The following is a 15432-nucleotide window of genomic DNA, read 5'->3' as shown; positions in this document are numbered from 1 at the left end:
TCTGAGAATTTTATCTAGGTCTGCTATGCTGTATTTCATCTCTTCTAGGACTCATATGTTTTCACATTACCATCTCTGAAATTGGGGTGTGTTAAGCAATGGCATGTTAATATAGCTGCTGCCTCCTGGCAGTAATGAAGTTGTCTTTGCTTGCACATGCAGGCATTTGGCACGGGCATACAACTTCTTGATGTTTCAGTCAACAAGCCACTTAAAGACCATTTGAGGAGAGGATAAGAGTTCTGGTTGTTGTCTGAAAATCTTTCATTGGTACCTCCTGGTAAGATCAAGAGCATGCCAGCATCAAATTTTACAGAATAAGTGTCAATAGCTTGGAAGAAGACCCTGGAGACAGCAGAGAAACTCTCTTAAAATGCTTCATCATCATCACGTCTCCCAGTGGTGCAGGGAACTATCTGCCTGGAAAACCTCAGACATCTACGACTCTGCGTCAAAAAGTGATTCAAGAGATTCTGGCTCAAAATGTGAAGATATTCTAAAAATAGCTTAATTTATTTAACTTATAGTTGCCCTTTTTATGTAATCAGAAAATGCTACATGATAAATGCAAAGTCTTTAAAAGCTCTTTAAAAAGAGATATAAAATGAAAATTCTAAATGACAAGAAAGTAATATGTTTAATTGACTGTTTCTTAGCAGGACATGAAATAGTGGTGTCTCTTAGATTTGATGTTGTCATGGATATGATGAAATTTGGAAGTTTCATCATAATTTGGAAGTTCTTTTTTTTTCGGTAATCGGACCTCTCACTGCTGTGGTCTCTCCCGTTGCGGAGCACAGGCTCCGGACGCGCAGGCTCAGTGGCCATGGCTCAGCCGCTCCGCGGCATGTGGGATCTTCCTGGACTGGGGCACGAACCCGTGTACCCTGCATCGGCAGGCGGACTCTCAACCACTGCGCCACCAGGGAAGCCCTGGAAGTTCTTTTTAAAATGTTTTATTATGCACCTTTTCCTTCAAGAATTAATAGTTTGCCTTTTAGTTTGTAATCCCAATTATCACAGCGAATTAAACTTTATTCGTTCATGACATAATTTGTTTATTCATAACTTTAAATGCCAGTTCATCTCTCAGCTGGGAGCTGTCTTAAAATAGATTTTTCTCTTCCGGAAGTGTTTTCGACTGATACACTTCCTGAGGTTTTAATATTTTTTGGTGTCTAATAACTACTAACTGCAGGTTTTTTCGAGTCATATTATTGTTCAGAGGTTTTGCATTTTTATTACTTTCTATAGCTATTTAATATAATATAAATAATGGCTTGTCTGAAAAATAATTCTTAAGTCACCTTCTTTTTCCATTTAGAAATCTCCTTTTTTATCATTTAGTGTTGCCAAAAAGTTGTTTCCCTGCTCTATTACATATGTACGTATGTATGTGTATATGTATGTCTAGGTGTGTGTGTATGCGTATATGCACATATATGTATATATATATATATATATATATATATATATATATAGGTTTTTTTTCCCCATTTTTGTAGGTGAGCTGATTTCTAAGCCTGGGTGCATGGATGCCTCCGTACAGATCTTTTCTTTAAGATTTCTGTGTACTCATCTTTAAACAAAATTTTAATCAGTCCCAGTATTTCCCACAAAATGGTGTAGGTGCAATCTCCCTTACCCAATTGCTCTTTACCTGGACCCTGAATGGCATCTTTGAAGTTGTGTTAAAGCTAGAAGGTGTTTTAAGAAGGTGGAAGGGAAGCAGGACCATAGAAAATTGCAACGAGGTAACTTTCTGGGTGTGTACTTTTCCTCTATCTCTGTTGAAATGCCTGCTTTAAGTGCCAGTTCCATAGAGATAGGGGTAGTACTGTCTCCTGTTGTGAGGAGAGGGTATCACTTGACTTTTAGTTTGTTCCTCTGTTTGAGACTGAGCCCCCTGCTTTGATAAGAAGTCAGGCTAAGTGAAGTACCTTGAAAGCAGCACACACTTTCTCTACAGCTGTGAAATTTGCTTCTAGAATGTTTCTATTGTATACTTATATATAATTATATAATATTTGTATATATTCTTACATTTAATATGTTATAGACACTTAACATATTGTATAAAATATTTTAACATTTCATATTCTGTAAGGTTTTTTATGTAAAATTTATACACACTGCCCTGCTGCAAAGATTTCCCACGTTCATATATTTGAAAGGACTCACCAGACTCCACAGAGGACACTCACGTAAGACTTTTATTTAAGGCGAAGGACATGGTGCCGCCAGAAAAGGAGAGTGTAAACACCGGGGTTCCAAGAGAGCCGAAGCCTGAGCTCCCCAGGGTCCTTATTACACAGAGACCGCACTGTCTCCACTGTCTCCAGCTGGAGCTACCAAGATCTGTGGGAGGAATCTTGACTTTGGGAGAGCTCAAAGTAGAATTTCCCAGGCTTTTCATGGCCTCTCTAGCCAGGTAATCAGTCAGGTTTTCGTAATCTATTAGGCCAGTTGGAAACCATCATTAAAGAAATTAACCCTGGGGATCCCCGGGGTAATTTCAAACTTTAAACAGCACATCATAAATCCCACTGCCCTTAGTTTGGCCAAGAGTCGAAAAAGATACCATTATGTCCCCAGAGACAGAGCTTTTCCAGTCTAGCTGTAAACCAACTCCATCCTGCATATATATATACCCTTATCTCCAAACCTCCTTCCTCCAATTAGGAAGTTAGGGGGAACGAAGGGCAGGGCATAGCCATGTCACTTAACTTTGGCCTCTCAGCTACAGCTGATCCTCGCCTGAGCAATAGACTACAAGTGTATTTCCTATCTTTCCTAGTGCTCAATTTCCCCAAGTTGGGGATAGTAAGTAGACACACATTACTCAAAGTTCATGCTTTGAGATTAAAGCTATTCCCTAGTTTCAATCTTGATGAAGTTTTCTTCTATAAATTCATGCTTATTGTTCATTTTAGTTTATTTCAGCAAGGGGGTAGTGTTTATGAATGAATTAATATTAGTGCCACCATCCTTTCATGGACATCTGGACAACTTCTTAAATCCGGGAGAGGTAAGAAGTTCCCAGGAGAAGAAGTACCTACACTGTGAGTATCCAAAAGCCATTGACTCTGGTGACAGTGGAGTCAATATGAGGTACTTGTTCAAATCATGTCGAGGCTGACAGGAAGAGCAATGTAATAATTCTAGTCTCCAGAAGATTGAAGAACTATCATCACTTTTATCTCCCTGGTCCCTTCTTTATACCTCTCCCCCCCATCATTGATTATATATACTATCTTATAATTGACTGTGTACATGGCTCTTCTCTACTAATCTGTACTGGAAAATGTCAGTTTTGTATTACTGGTTTCTAGCAAAGTACATAGAAAATAATATAAATACAATAAATGTTGGAATCATCATATAACTTGAGCATAACCTGAAAATGAGTATCTTGGATTAAGACCTGGAATGACTAGATGGTTCTCTTCACACCTCAAGGCTTTCAGCCATTCTTGATCAAGTCTTGCCAAATTTGGGTATATTCCTGCCTCTGCCTACCCTGTTCTAATTTGGCTTCTCTAAAGAGTATTCACAAAAAGAGGCGAGCCAAAGATAGAAAAGAGGACTAAAGGAGACAAACAGAATGATGGTGAAATCCACAGGAGGAATTTACTCTTTCTCTAACATTTTTGAGAAGGAAAGTGAGGCTTGCTTCCAGGGATTAGCAATCTTTCAGAAATGGTTTGCCAAGCTGTTCCCTATGGTCCTTCTTCAAGGATCTCCTTTTGTGCCGCAGATGTCCTTAGAAAGGGTGGTACCTTTAGCATGTCAGTTATACCTAATCAGTTGTAGTCATCTGTGAGCCAGAATGGTTCATGAGAGAGGGGCCAGGGAAAGGAGAAAAGGGAGAGAGGAAAGGGATGCTTATGGGGGAGGAGGAAAGCCAAAGAAAATGTTGCCCAGGGTCAGTTTTAGCTGTTTAAAATCACCCCACCCCTTCGCCCAGCCTCCTTGGCACATGTATCAACCCATGGAGTGGAGGGTGGAGGACCATCCTTTTGCTTTCTAGAAGGAAGTACTAATATTTAAGGTCTCTGAAGTCCGCCCAGGGACTGCCCAGTTTCCAAGCTTCAGGTGATGCATTTGGTCCCCAAATTAGGAAATTTGTGTTGAAGCACAAGCATATGCTGCAACACAACTTTCCTAATTTGGGGACCACATTAAGGGACTCCTTAAATGTTCAGGAAGCTCACAGTCCTTGCCAGCCTGAATCCCTTGGAAGCTCCAGCCTGGCTGTTAAGGTGATGATGAGGGTTTCTGTGTGTTAGAGGTGATGACCTCTTTAGATCACAGCCACAGCAGCAGTACTGTGCTGGGAAGAATTCAGTGAAGTTGCTTAATACCTTTCCCAATTCCCATAACAATTTGGAACTGGATTCTGAACTATGAAGTCTGGGTTCTCTGAGAATTAACATTGATTGGATCATAGGAAATCTCTGAGCTTAGCATTCTACTCCCTAAAGACCAAGAAAGATTCGTAAATGTCACAGAGTTAGAAGAAACTTAAATGTCTAGTCCCACTCTCTCATTTGGAGATAAGAAGCTGAGTCCCAGAGGTAAAGTGACTCATCTCAGGTCAGGGCAAGGACCAGTAGTTTTCCCAAGTCCAGTGGCCCTTTTAAAACACCCATCGAATTCCGTTACAACTTGCCCTTTGCGCTTCATCACCTTCTGTGTAAGTGCCTGACAATTAGCTTTTCTGAGAGTAATGTAAAGGCTTAACATTAATCTTTTGATTGTTAAGGCATCCATGTCAAAGAATGCATCTCAAATAAACATGTTGCCAGCTACACAACTACCTAAAGATCCAGCAACCCCCATGAAGTTCCCCTATTGGAAAGCCCTGGGTGACCTACATAACTGACCCCTTGAGTGACCCTACTTCTTCCTTCATGTGCCTAAATTCCCACTCTTAGGTTTAAATTCACCAATAAAAAGTAAACCTGTGAAACCCTAGGCACCTCACCCTCAACCCCAATACAGGCAGAGCCCCAGGTCTCTGCTCTCTACCTGCAGCCTTGCCGTGTGTATCCTCCAGGACCTGTGAATAATAAATCTTGTTTTTTACAGAGTTTTGTGGTGGTTGATGAAATAAAATTCATATTTTATGGCAAGGTGAAAAAAACGTAAAATTCTTCTTTGCCTGTTTCGGCCTCCTCCCTCCCCTTTAGTGTGTATTATGCATTTGTACTAACCAGACCTCCTTAGGAGATAACCTTCCTTCCTAACCTCATAAGGGGCCACTATGACCCATGACCCACTACTCATTTTGTACATGTTGATCTGTAAACTGTCAAATGATGCATAACTATTTGTCTCAAAAAAAAGTATGTAACCGAGCTTTGACCTCTAATTGGTAGAACAAACCTCAGAGCTTTCTCAAAGACTGTCTCCCAGATTATAATCCTCAGGTTGGCTTGAATAAAAATTTCCATTTCTTTCTTAGATCTGCTATTGATTAATTTTTCACCAACATGGTTGTTGCTGAAGTGCACTTTGCGATCATAATAAGAACCACAAAGGCCAGTCCAGCCACAACATTGGTTCCTATGGGGAAATGTCTGTAATACAGGCCCAGGTGAGTGCCCCCGGGCATTCCTGGCTGATAGCATCACTATCGACAGGTTGAGGCCATCAGGAAGCACCACTCCGACCTTGATTCTTGAGTTCTTAATAACTAACAACGTGTAAAAAATGAAGAGGAAAGTCTGGCATTAGGGGCTTTGCACCAACTCTGAGAGGACTGAAGAGAAGTAGTTAGCATTTTAACTGAGCTTCACTTGGAGGTAAGAGCACTCACCAACCACACCCTTTGTCCACACCCACCAAACCATCAAGTACAGAGCAACCATGGAGCAGAAAGGATTCCTCAGCAGGGAAAGGGGAATTTGTGGTGGCACAGAAATGGACAGAGGTTCTTTTCAAGAGGCTTCTCCTTTTCTGGAATCTCCCTACAGTGCTGAGCACTGAGATCATCAATCAGGGTCAGCTGAGGCCATCATTCACCCTGGTCCTGAGCTATTTTTATCCTCAAGGCTCTAGGAGTTGAGAAGGTGTGAGTTTCATTATTAACTATAATCCAGAAAATGAGACCAGTGGGCTCCACCGACTCTGCTGCGTCTGGGCCACCAGCCCCTGTAGCAGGCAGGAGAAGAATCTCTCTGCTGAATTAATATTCACCTTAGAGGGCTTCCCTAGTGGCACAGTGGTTGCGAGTCCGCCTGCCGATGCAGGGGACACAGGTTCGTGCCCTGGTCTGGGAAGATCCCACATGCCGCGGAGCGGCTGGGCCCATAAGCCATGGCCACTGAGCCTGCGCATCTGGAGCCTGTGCTCCGCGACGGGAGAGGCCACAACAGTGAGAGGCCCACGTAATGCAAAAACAAAAAAACAAAAACAAAACAAACAAACAAAAAAATATTCACCTTAGAGCCCTGGAATTTCTCTAGTAGAAACCAATTCTTGGAAATTCATGGAAGGGAATTATGACAACCAGCAACTTTGGTGAGGCTGTGTCCTTTACAGAGTTTTCCAGATTTTCCTAACTCAACTGGGTGCTTTTCTTTCTAAATACCATAAACTTGCTCAGAGACTATATTTTATTTATTTCTTACCTTTTGTTGTTGCTGTTTTGGGAAGGAAATGGTTTTATAGGAAAAAAACAATACTCAGATTTCAAACAACCTGATCTATACCCCTGGAAGACAGAGATTCAGGTTACCTAGTTCTCCAATCCTCCCATTTGGTGAGAATTACTCTGTATTTTTCCAGATTATAGAATTTACCAAAAACATCTTCCTCTGAATGTGTCCTTTTGCTGAGCTATGGCTTATACTATAGTCCCCCAAGTGATTATACATGACTTCTGCCTCCACTCGTTAGAGGAAGGAGTCTTCAAATGCATTTGCTAATGATCATTTCAGTGTTCCTGAAACCAGAAGAATTCTTTAAAAAGTAATCTCAGGTTATGAAAAAGTGTTGTCTTTCTTTGGGTGTAGGAACTAAAACCTTATTCATATTATTCTATAAGTAAATTTTCTATTATCCCTACCTAGTTTCCTTGGGAGATGAAACTCCCTCATTATTATATTTCCTGAAATTGGACAATTTGTGGCCCTTAGAAATTGTCCTTATGTACTTTCAGAAACAATCATAAAGAAAACCATTCTTATTGGCAATTTTAAGCTGTGCTTCACTTTGGCAAAAATGTAAGAGCAACGCACATCAACCTGGTTCTTTCACCTTCACCCTTCAGGCAGCTGGTACAGATTGTTCTAGAAGGAGAGAGGAGGAAAGCTCTCCACCATGGGAGAGGGGTAGGGTGGGAGCATAGTTTATATAATAAGAAAACTGTGTTCTGAAGTCACTTGTACTTTCTGGACCTCAGTTACCTGTAAAACAGGTAAGAATGAATGGTCTTCATAGAGAAAAAGGGACAAAACAAGTGATTCCTCAGGTTCATTGAGGTACAAATTCCACTTTTACTATAATTATAACAAAGTTCAGATGATGTAAAGACAAACTCGTACAAATAGGCACAGATAAGTTAAACGCTAGTAGTATTCACATGTGGCTTGAATGCAGTTATTAATATCTAGGCTCACTAGAGTTAATAACCAATTTCAAGACTATTTGGAGAATTAGTTGTTAATAACAGTGACAAAAAATAAGCATCCCCATTACTGATAGAGGCTGGCACTGTCCGGATGCTAAACGCTGGGGAATCTGATCACCTTAGGGCAAACTCATACATATTAGTTAATATTACTTGGTCTTTGCTGAAAAACAAAGAAAAGCAGGAAAGAAGGAAGGAAGGGAAAGAGGGAGGGAGGAAGGGAGAATATTTAGTTTATATGCCATATGTAAAAAATAAATGCTCTGTTTCAAAGACAAGGATTATATTCTGCAATCCAGTTACAATTTTATCCACTGTTAATTTAGTAACATTTTCCTTTGAAAACAAAAAGAACCCCTAAAAATAATCTCCTTTGTAATTTTATTTTACAAGGTGCCAGTATGATAATGGGCCCATTAGGGAGTCAAATGTGAAGAGTCAAGGTTTCCCATGCTGGAAATTCCATGGTACCTGATAGAACTCTGAAAGTAGCACCTCTAGATGCAGAGCCAGATTCTGGTGGTGATTTAGAAGTTCCTTTTCCCTGAAAAGACACTAAAAGTTAACAGAAACAGGGCAGGAAGTGGCTATGATAACAAAGCTGAGTTTGGTACTTGCCCTGGCTTTGGTAGCCAATATCACCGGACTCCTGTAGTGTCAAACTTCAGGAAAGAAATTCACAGTACAGAGCAGAGCTGTCTTAATCATTTTTAGACTAACATTTCAAAAAGGGTTAAGAAGCTATCTGCTCTGTCTGTTCCATCTGCTCAGATGTTCATCTGAAAATATCTGTGCTGTGATCTTTAATTTTCTTTAACAATCATGGTTTTCACTTACCAATTAATACTAAAAATACTAAAAAGAGAGGTATAAATACTTACGCTATAGAATACTGTATTCCCATTCACATCCACCATATTAAGAAAAGGAAAATATCCATTTTCAATAACATTATTCAGCACCAGATCCTCTCCAGTTAGACAAACAATTCTTTTAAACATCTTTATGATTTAAGGCTTCAGTAACAACTCAAGAGTAGGCAAAAGTTTGCTATTTATTTAATCTTGGAAGAACACTGAAAGAAAAAGGCAGGGAATGTAGGCAGTGTGGAAGAACTCTCCTTTACATAGCTGGCCACATGTGGCTTCAACAGCTGCAGGGGAAACTGGCTGGGGCTAAGGTTACATATTTCTGTTCAGTAAGGGTATCCATGGTGGTAACTCTCATGATGACGGTAGTCATCCTGGTAACCATCCTGGTATCCTTGATGGTAACTATGGTAACCATAGCCTGCATACTCATCTTCTGGGCAGCGCATCCCCAGTGACTGCTGAATAGCCATTTCCTGTCTCCGGAGTTGCATCGAATCAATTAAATCGTACACAATCACCATGGACCACATTGGGGAAGGATACCAGGATTTCACATTTCCATCTTTTCCAACTAGAAGCATGGAGAAGTACTCTGGGCTCACTTGAAAATAGTTACGTATGTCTTTCACCAAATGGGCTGGTACGTCTTCTCGCTCCACAACAGAGCTCCCTGGAATGGGATTAGAAAAGTTGTTAGAGGATTGAAGAGGCAGCACTCAGGAAAGCATCAAAGTGAGAAGAAACCACTGTGAGAATAGAGAGAGGACCCAGGAGTCTCTTCTCTTCAGCTCAAAAATCCAATTTAAAAAGTTTGCTTGTTTTTTCTATTAGCAAAGAAATGTCCCTGCTGTTCTACAACATTATTAGTGTATCCAACTTTGGGGCACATAATGTCTCCTTATAGGAATGTTACAAAGTATAAAACCAGTCCCTTCGTTTAATCCTGGCAAGATCAACTGCTATAAAATTTGTCACTAACAAAGATTATATTGTTTATATTTCTAAGTTTACTTCCAATTAGTTTAGTTTCTTCTTAGCGGTTACAGTTTTACTTTTGATGCTGTTGTCTTTATAACAAAACTTTTATTTCATTGTCAAAGGTGAAAAATACCAATTATCTAAGAGCTGGGAATATATTTAAACTATTATCATTAGTGAAAAGAAGAAAGCGAAGGGAGAAGGGCACTGAGACTTTCTGCGTATCTGCTCTGTCCAGCACTGTGCCAGGGATTTAGCCACATTATCTCAGGTAAAGTGCTTGATCTTGGATGGAAGGACTGGGTTTACTTTCTGAAACTTTTAGTCACTGTCATTTTCTTTCAGCTTCTCTGAGCCTTTTAGTATATGTCCTCATCTGTTGCAAGGGAATCAGTGAGATATGACCTTTGTGTCTCGTAAAACTATTTCGAGAATTAAATGAGATAACATAGATGAAAATGCTTTGTAAGCCAATAAAGCCCCATGCAGACAAAAAAGAATTACTTATTTAAGAAAATGGATATTTTTGCTGTCACTTGTGATTTTTTTAGTAAAAACAATATTAGTGCTTGTGCTCTCCTTCCCCTTCTTCTACATGCATCCTGTGTACACACACACACACACACACGGGCAAACATGAAGAGGGAGGATTTTGTGACCTTTCTTCACCTGAGGGGTACACCCACTGCTTACATATAAATTAACATAATTTAACTGAACTTATCAGTAGTTTATACTGTTTTAAAGTAATACTTTACCATTAATCGGGAACAGTTCTAAAACTCCCCCTACTTCCTCTCCAACACCTAAAAGCTTCAGAACAGTTATGTGGCGCAGACCTAAGAGAAAAAAGAAAGCCGTAGAATCTGTAAGTTTTCTTTCACCTCCAAACACTGGATGTCTGAGTATTAAAAATCTCTAAGTTTAAAAAGAATATAAAACATAACCTGATTAGGTAAAATAATTCATTTTTTTAAAGTTTTTTCATTAAAAATATATATTTAAATACTTATAACATCTTGAAAAAAGACTAATTGCAGATTTTGGGATTAACAACAGGGTCAGATGTGGTCTGGTTTGGTTTTGTTTTTGCAGATTGAAATAGAAGAATTTGCTTTTAAACTGTGATTCTCACTCTACTAAATGACAAAACAAAAATGAAGCCATCGGAACTTTAAAATATCTAAGATGATCTAAGCTGATCAGTGTTCTCGAAAAAAGTCATGCCTAAACAGCTTGCATGGATAATTTAATTTTCTCTCAAAGAAAAGACTACAGACCCTAGCCGTTGTGATTGTTTAAGAAATCATTCTGGCTTCCTCAAAGAAAAGTTTGTCAGTTTAAAAGGCAGGTTCTTAGCACTTTTTTAGAAGACTCAAAGGGGTAGCACAGCAGGCAGAGCTTGCTTCCCAGCCTCAGCTAAAGTTTCAGGAAAGGAAAGGAGGTCATGCCTTGGTAGCTTGTTGGAATTCTTTTGAAGATGAAGCGCATATGAAAAGATTCAGGAGAAAGAACACCGGAGGACAAGGAGGCTCTAGATTCATCCTATTCAGAGTTCGTGGTTTTAGACAAAATCCGAGCCTAGTCATGGTAGCAACTTGGAACGAAATATGAATGTTGACGGTGTTGACTGTCCAGGGGAGAAAACTGAAAGCCACCATGGAGGGCTTTTTTAAGGAAGAGTTGAAATCCAGGCAAAATGCTATTACAAAAAAATTTTGTGGCCTTTACTCTTCTCCCAGAGAAGTGAAGCATTTCTATTCTACATGTTGTTGAGTCATATTTTCAAAAGGGAAGATCATGAATTTAATTATTCCTTAAAAACATGACTTGTTCACATTTCCTGTCTACTGCAAAAGTGTTTGACTTGGGCTCTGTGCAGAGATTCAAAATGAAACATCACCTAATAGCTGCTGCAAAGACATCTTTAGAAAATTAGCAAACCATGATTTTATTTATATTCTTATTGTGGAGGGTCATTAACTGCTCTAAAAACTTCTGTCTTACCCAGCACTGTTGGTGGCGATACATAATTTAAATTTTGCCTGAGAATACTGGCACAAGCAAATCTTCTTTACATATATTGACACAAGTTCTTAAAGCATTAACCTTGTTAATAGGAGTATAAATAAAAATTCACAAATTTTCTAATTGTTTTTACTGTTATGAGCTCATTTTCTGCCTTCTTTTGAGTTATTATTTCACATCTTAAAATTGAAATGTATTTATAATGTTCAGGTACTGGGTCATAGCAAGGGCCCAGGCTCTGGTAATGTTTTACAAGACTTATGCCACCACACCACCTTTTATAAATCAAACACAGTTTTATAACTAATAAATGATTCTTCTTCCTAATAGAAGTATCAAAAGAATAAAGATTCATCTATGTTCCAATTACGAATTTTTTAATCTGTGGCCCCCTAGCTACTCTTCCCCCCTCTAATGACTCTCTCAAAATTCTTCCTCTGCAGAGGTGTATTTTACATGAGACTTCAGTTGTGATTTCCACTTTTGAAATTGCCATTATCTCTTTGGTTCAAAACAGAACTTAGTAATAAGTTCTCTGTATTATGCATTTCCTTTCCTTTCTATATGTCCATATTCAAAATGATACTAGCTCTTTCTGACCACTAGGATAATAATGTTTGGTAAAGAAAGCATACATTAGTTTTCAAAACACTGAGCAATTTACTGCAAATAATGATAGTAATAATAAACTGCATTTCTCTTTGACCTGCTTGTCTTAAAGCATAAGGTTCTGTTTAACAGATCTTGCTGTCTTCCTGGTGCCCAGTTATAGATCAAAATCCTTTCTAAGGGAATGGCAATATAGTACAGTGTGCTTCAATTCGTTCATTAATTCCCAAAGCCATTCCTGTTTTACAAAAGATATTTAATCTGTGGAGAAGTACACCATGTTGGTACCTAATTATTACGTAAGAAAATGATAATACCTGAGTTTTATGATCTTGAGACAAGTTTTTAAAAAGTAAACAAGAAGACAACATAATAGAGCTCACTTAAAGGAAAGCAGCAGGTATTTTCAAACACTTTAATGAAGAACCTGAGAGGGCAGAATATTGAGAAAAAAGAAAAAAGAAAAATAGACCCCAGTTGACTAAGATTTCAGTCTGAAAGCAACTTTATCCTCAGTATAACTGAGTAAGTGTCTAGGAATCTACAGTTTGGACTGGGGAATATTTGGATGACCTAATGTTCCATTTTAGAACAGACCAGGAAGAGAGTGGTATGGGAAAGCAGTGATGCTTTAAGACAAGCAGGTCAGTGAGGCTTCCCACTCACCAAAATTGCATGCCTGACCACTGAGGGCAGAGAGCTGCTGTGAATAGGCCCAGTCTTCATCATTAGGTGCTGAGATCACTAGCAACCGCCTCCTCCATCGGAACCTGGAAAAGAAGCAGAAGGCCACAACTGCTGCTTCAAACAATAGAGGCCAGTGTGAAAACGCAGAGGAACTTTGGCTGTCTTTTTTTTCCTGTGCCCAGAATAAAAAACAGTGACCCTTACAAATATTTCATAGCTCCTCAAAGCCTAATATTAAACGGTATTACCACATTTCTTGCACGTTTTCTTTTGTAACTTCACAGTCTGCCATACTGTGACATTTGCGTGATGTGTCAGGCATGAATCTGGTCATCAGGCATGAGTCTGGTCCCCATGCCTGATGAGGTCACTTAGGGAGAGACAAAGCTCTCAGATATAATGAAAACTAGCTGATATTGTATGTTAACTTGTAGCAACAGAAATAAGGGAATCAGAAAATAACTGAAGAAAACTCAGGTTCTGGGGCTTCCCTGGTGGCGCAGTGGTTGAGAGTCCGCCTGCCGATGCAGGAGACACGGGTTTGTGCCCCGGTCCGGGAAGATCCCACATGCCGCGGAGCGGCTGGGCCTGTGAGCCATGGCCGCTGGGCCTGCGTGTCCGGAGCCTGTGTGAGGCCACAACAGTGAGAGGCCCACATACCGCAAAAAAAAAAAAAAAAAAAAAAGAAAAGAAAAGAAAACTCAGGTTCTGGTAGAGTTCCCTAGGGTTTTTGGGTGGGGCAGGGATCAGTGAATATATGGACAGGAAATAGTATGGAGAAAAAGAACTGCATTTTAAGTAGATGACAGTGACAGGAAGAAGGAAAATAGGAAAGTGTCTTAAGGGGTCAAGGAGGGTTCCTGGAAAAACAAAGCCCTGTGTACCTTCCTCAATAGCCAGGGGCTCTTCCAGGGGCAAATGCTAGTTCTAAAATGTACCCTATCATCATAGTAAGAACCACCACTTACAGAGTACCCCTATGAAGCAGAATGGGGCTAAACCTAGAGCCATAGGATTTTAGATTATATGATAAACTTGTTTCTGCTCTTACAGCTCCAACACGGCAGGGCAGTGGACAGAGCTTTTGTCTTACAGCCGGGAAGCTTGGTCCACATTTTGTCACTGCCACTTCTTGGGTTCCTTGAGCATGTCACTCTGTTCATCTAAGTCATAGTTTTTCCTTAGCTCTAGAATCAAAAAGAGCATCCACCTCAAAGAGGTGTTATAAGAATTAAACTCTAAAACCCATCAATGGAAGTTATGCATGTGATGGCATGGCTATAGATCATGTCTTATTCTGCAGGCTTCTTGATTTAGAACTTTGTCCTACTGATGGATAATGTCCATTTCCCCATTAACAGATCTTGGACATTATCTATCATGATGTCATACAACAACCCATTTAATCCTTATGTTTGTGTATCATTTTATAGCTCACTTTCACCTACACAATATGTGATCCTCACTAGAGTTCAGTGAGGGCATGACTTGTTTTCCCCATTTCACAGATAACAAAACGAGGCTTAGAGAAGTGAGGTAACTTGCCTAACTAGTAAATCTAAGAGGTGGTACCGAAATACAGATTTCTCTGACTCCTGGTGCAGTGCTTTCCCTAGTCTACCCCCTCAGAGGTGCTGATGCTTGGCTGGCGCGTCAGGGTCCCAAAGAGGATAGGAAGGAGAGAGGGTGTGCATCCAAGGGGCCGCTGCGTGCATTTGTCTCAAATTCCACCTTCACTGGAGAAGGGTTTTTTGCTTTCTGCCCTCAGTGCTGGTGACTGCTGGGTGTCAGTGCGCTCATGGAGCCGGAAGCCAGTTGATTTTATTCATGGCTTCTCTCCCTGTGCCCCTTCAAGCCTCACAGTGAACAGGAGAGTTTTCAGTCCCAAAGAAAATGGCCTCTTAGGGGAATAGTGGTTTGGATGAATGAGAGAAAATGATAGTCTGATGAAATACAACCTCTGAATGGGTGCCTGTAGCAAGGCTCGCCAAGAATTGCTTGCTGTGACATTACATTAGCTTCCTCTGCTTGTTTTTCTTCAAAGGGAAAGAAAAACTAAAATCTCCACTGAGGATAGGAAGATGAATGTATTTGCATAAAGGAGGGGAGAGGAGAGTCTGAGACTGTCTGAGGTTTCCTGGGAAACGGAACAGTCAGTGACTGCTCTCGGATCACGAAAAGGGTCTCCTGTATCTTCCCTGCTTCCTTAGGAGGCATGCCAGACCAGCACCGGCACCCCAGCCAGCACCCAAAGCAGGCCAGCCTTCCTGGCCTCACACAGAGCTTCAGAGTATCCTGGAGGGAGCTATTTTGGGTGAGGTCTATTTTGGCTTGTTTACCTGTGTGCACCACTGAATGCTGTCAGACTGGAGAAGGATGGGATCTGAGACTCCCTGTCCCAGACACGATCAAGAGAAGGTCATTTCCCCTAAGTGATGATTCTTTATCCCACAGACATTTACATTAAGATACAAGGCCCCAGCTCCCAACACTGAAGGACAAATGTTAATGGAACTAACTACTGTGGGAAGTAACAAGAGATGTGAATGTGGCCCAGATCCTTATTTTGGACAAACTGTTTTTCCGTCACTTTACTTTGTCAGTAAATGGAAAGTCTACAAG

At 40.2% G+C, this 15432-nt stretch overlaps 1 protein-coding gene across 1 annotated transcript in view; it reads right to left on the bottom strand.

The window, feature by feature from the left end:
- Nucleotides 1-8672: 8672 nt before the first annotated feature.
- The window catches only part of CCDC80 (coiled-coil domain containing 80), a 38213-nt gene continuing 31453 nt past the window's right edge, over nt 8673-15432 (bottom strand). Inside the window, exons 6-8 of the mRNA XM_004315198.4 lie at nt 12790-12893; nt 10245-10325; nt 8673-9178 (exon numbers count right to left, since the gene is read on the bottom strand). Of these exons, the coding sequence (XP_004315246.3) occupies nt 8832-9178; nt 10245-10325; nt 12790-12893 (532 nt within the window). The 3' untranslated portion in view covers nt 8673-8831. The remainder of the gene's footprint in view (nt 9179-10244; nt 10326-12789; nt 12894-15432) is intronic.

The sequence above is a fragment of the Tursiops truncatus genome, chromosome 4, assembly GCF_011762595.2.
Source record: "Tursiops truncatus isolate mTurTru1 chromosome 4, mTurTru1.mat.Y, whole genome shotgun sequence".
Taxonomy (NCBI): Eukaryota; Metazoa; Chordata; class Mammalia; order Artiodactyla; family Delphinidae; genus Tursiops; species Tursiops truncatus.
The sequence above is the reverse complement of the archived record's forward strand: the minus strand, read 5'-3'. Positions and strand labels throughout refer to the sequence as shown.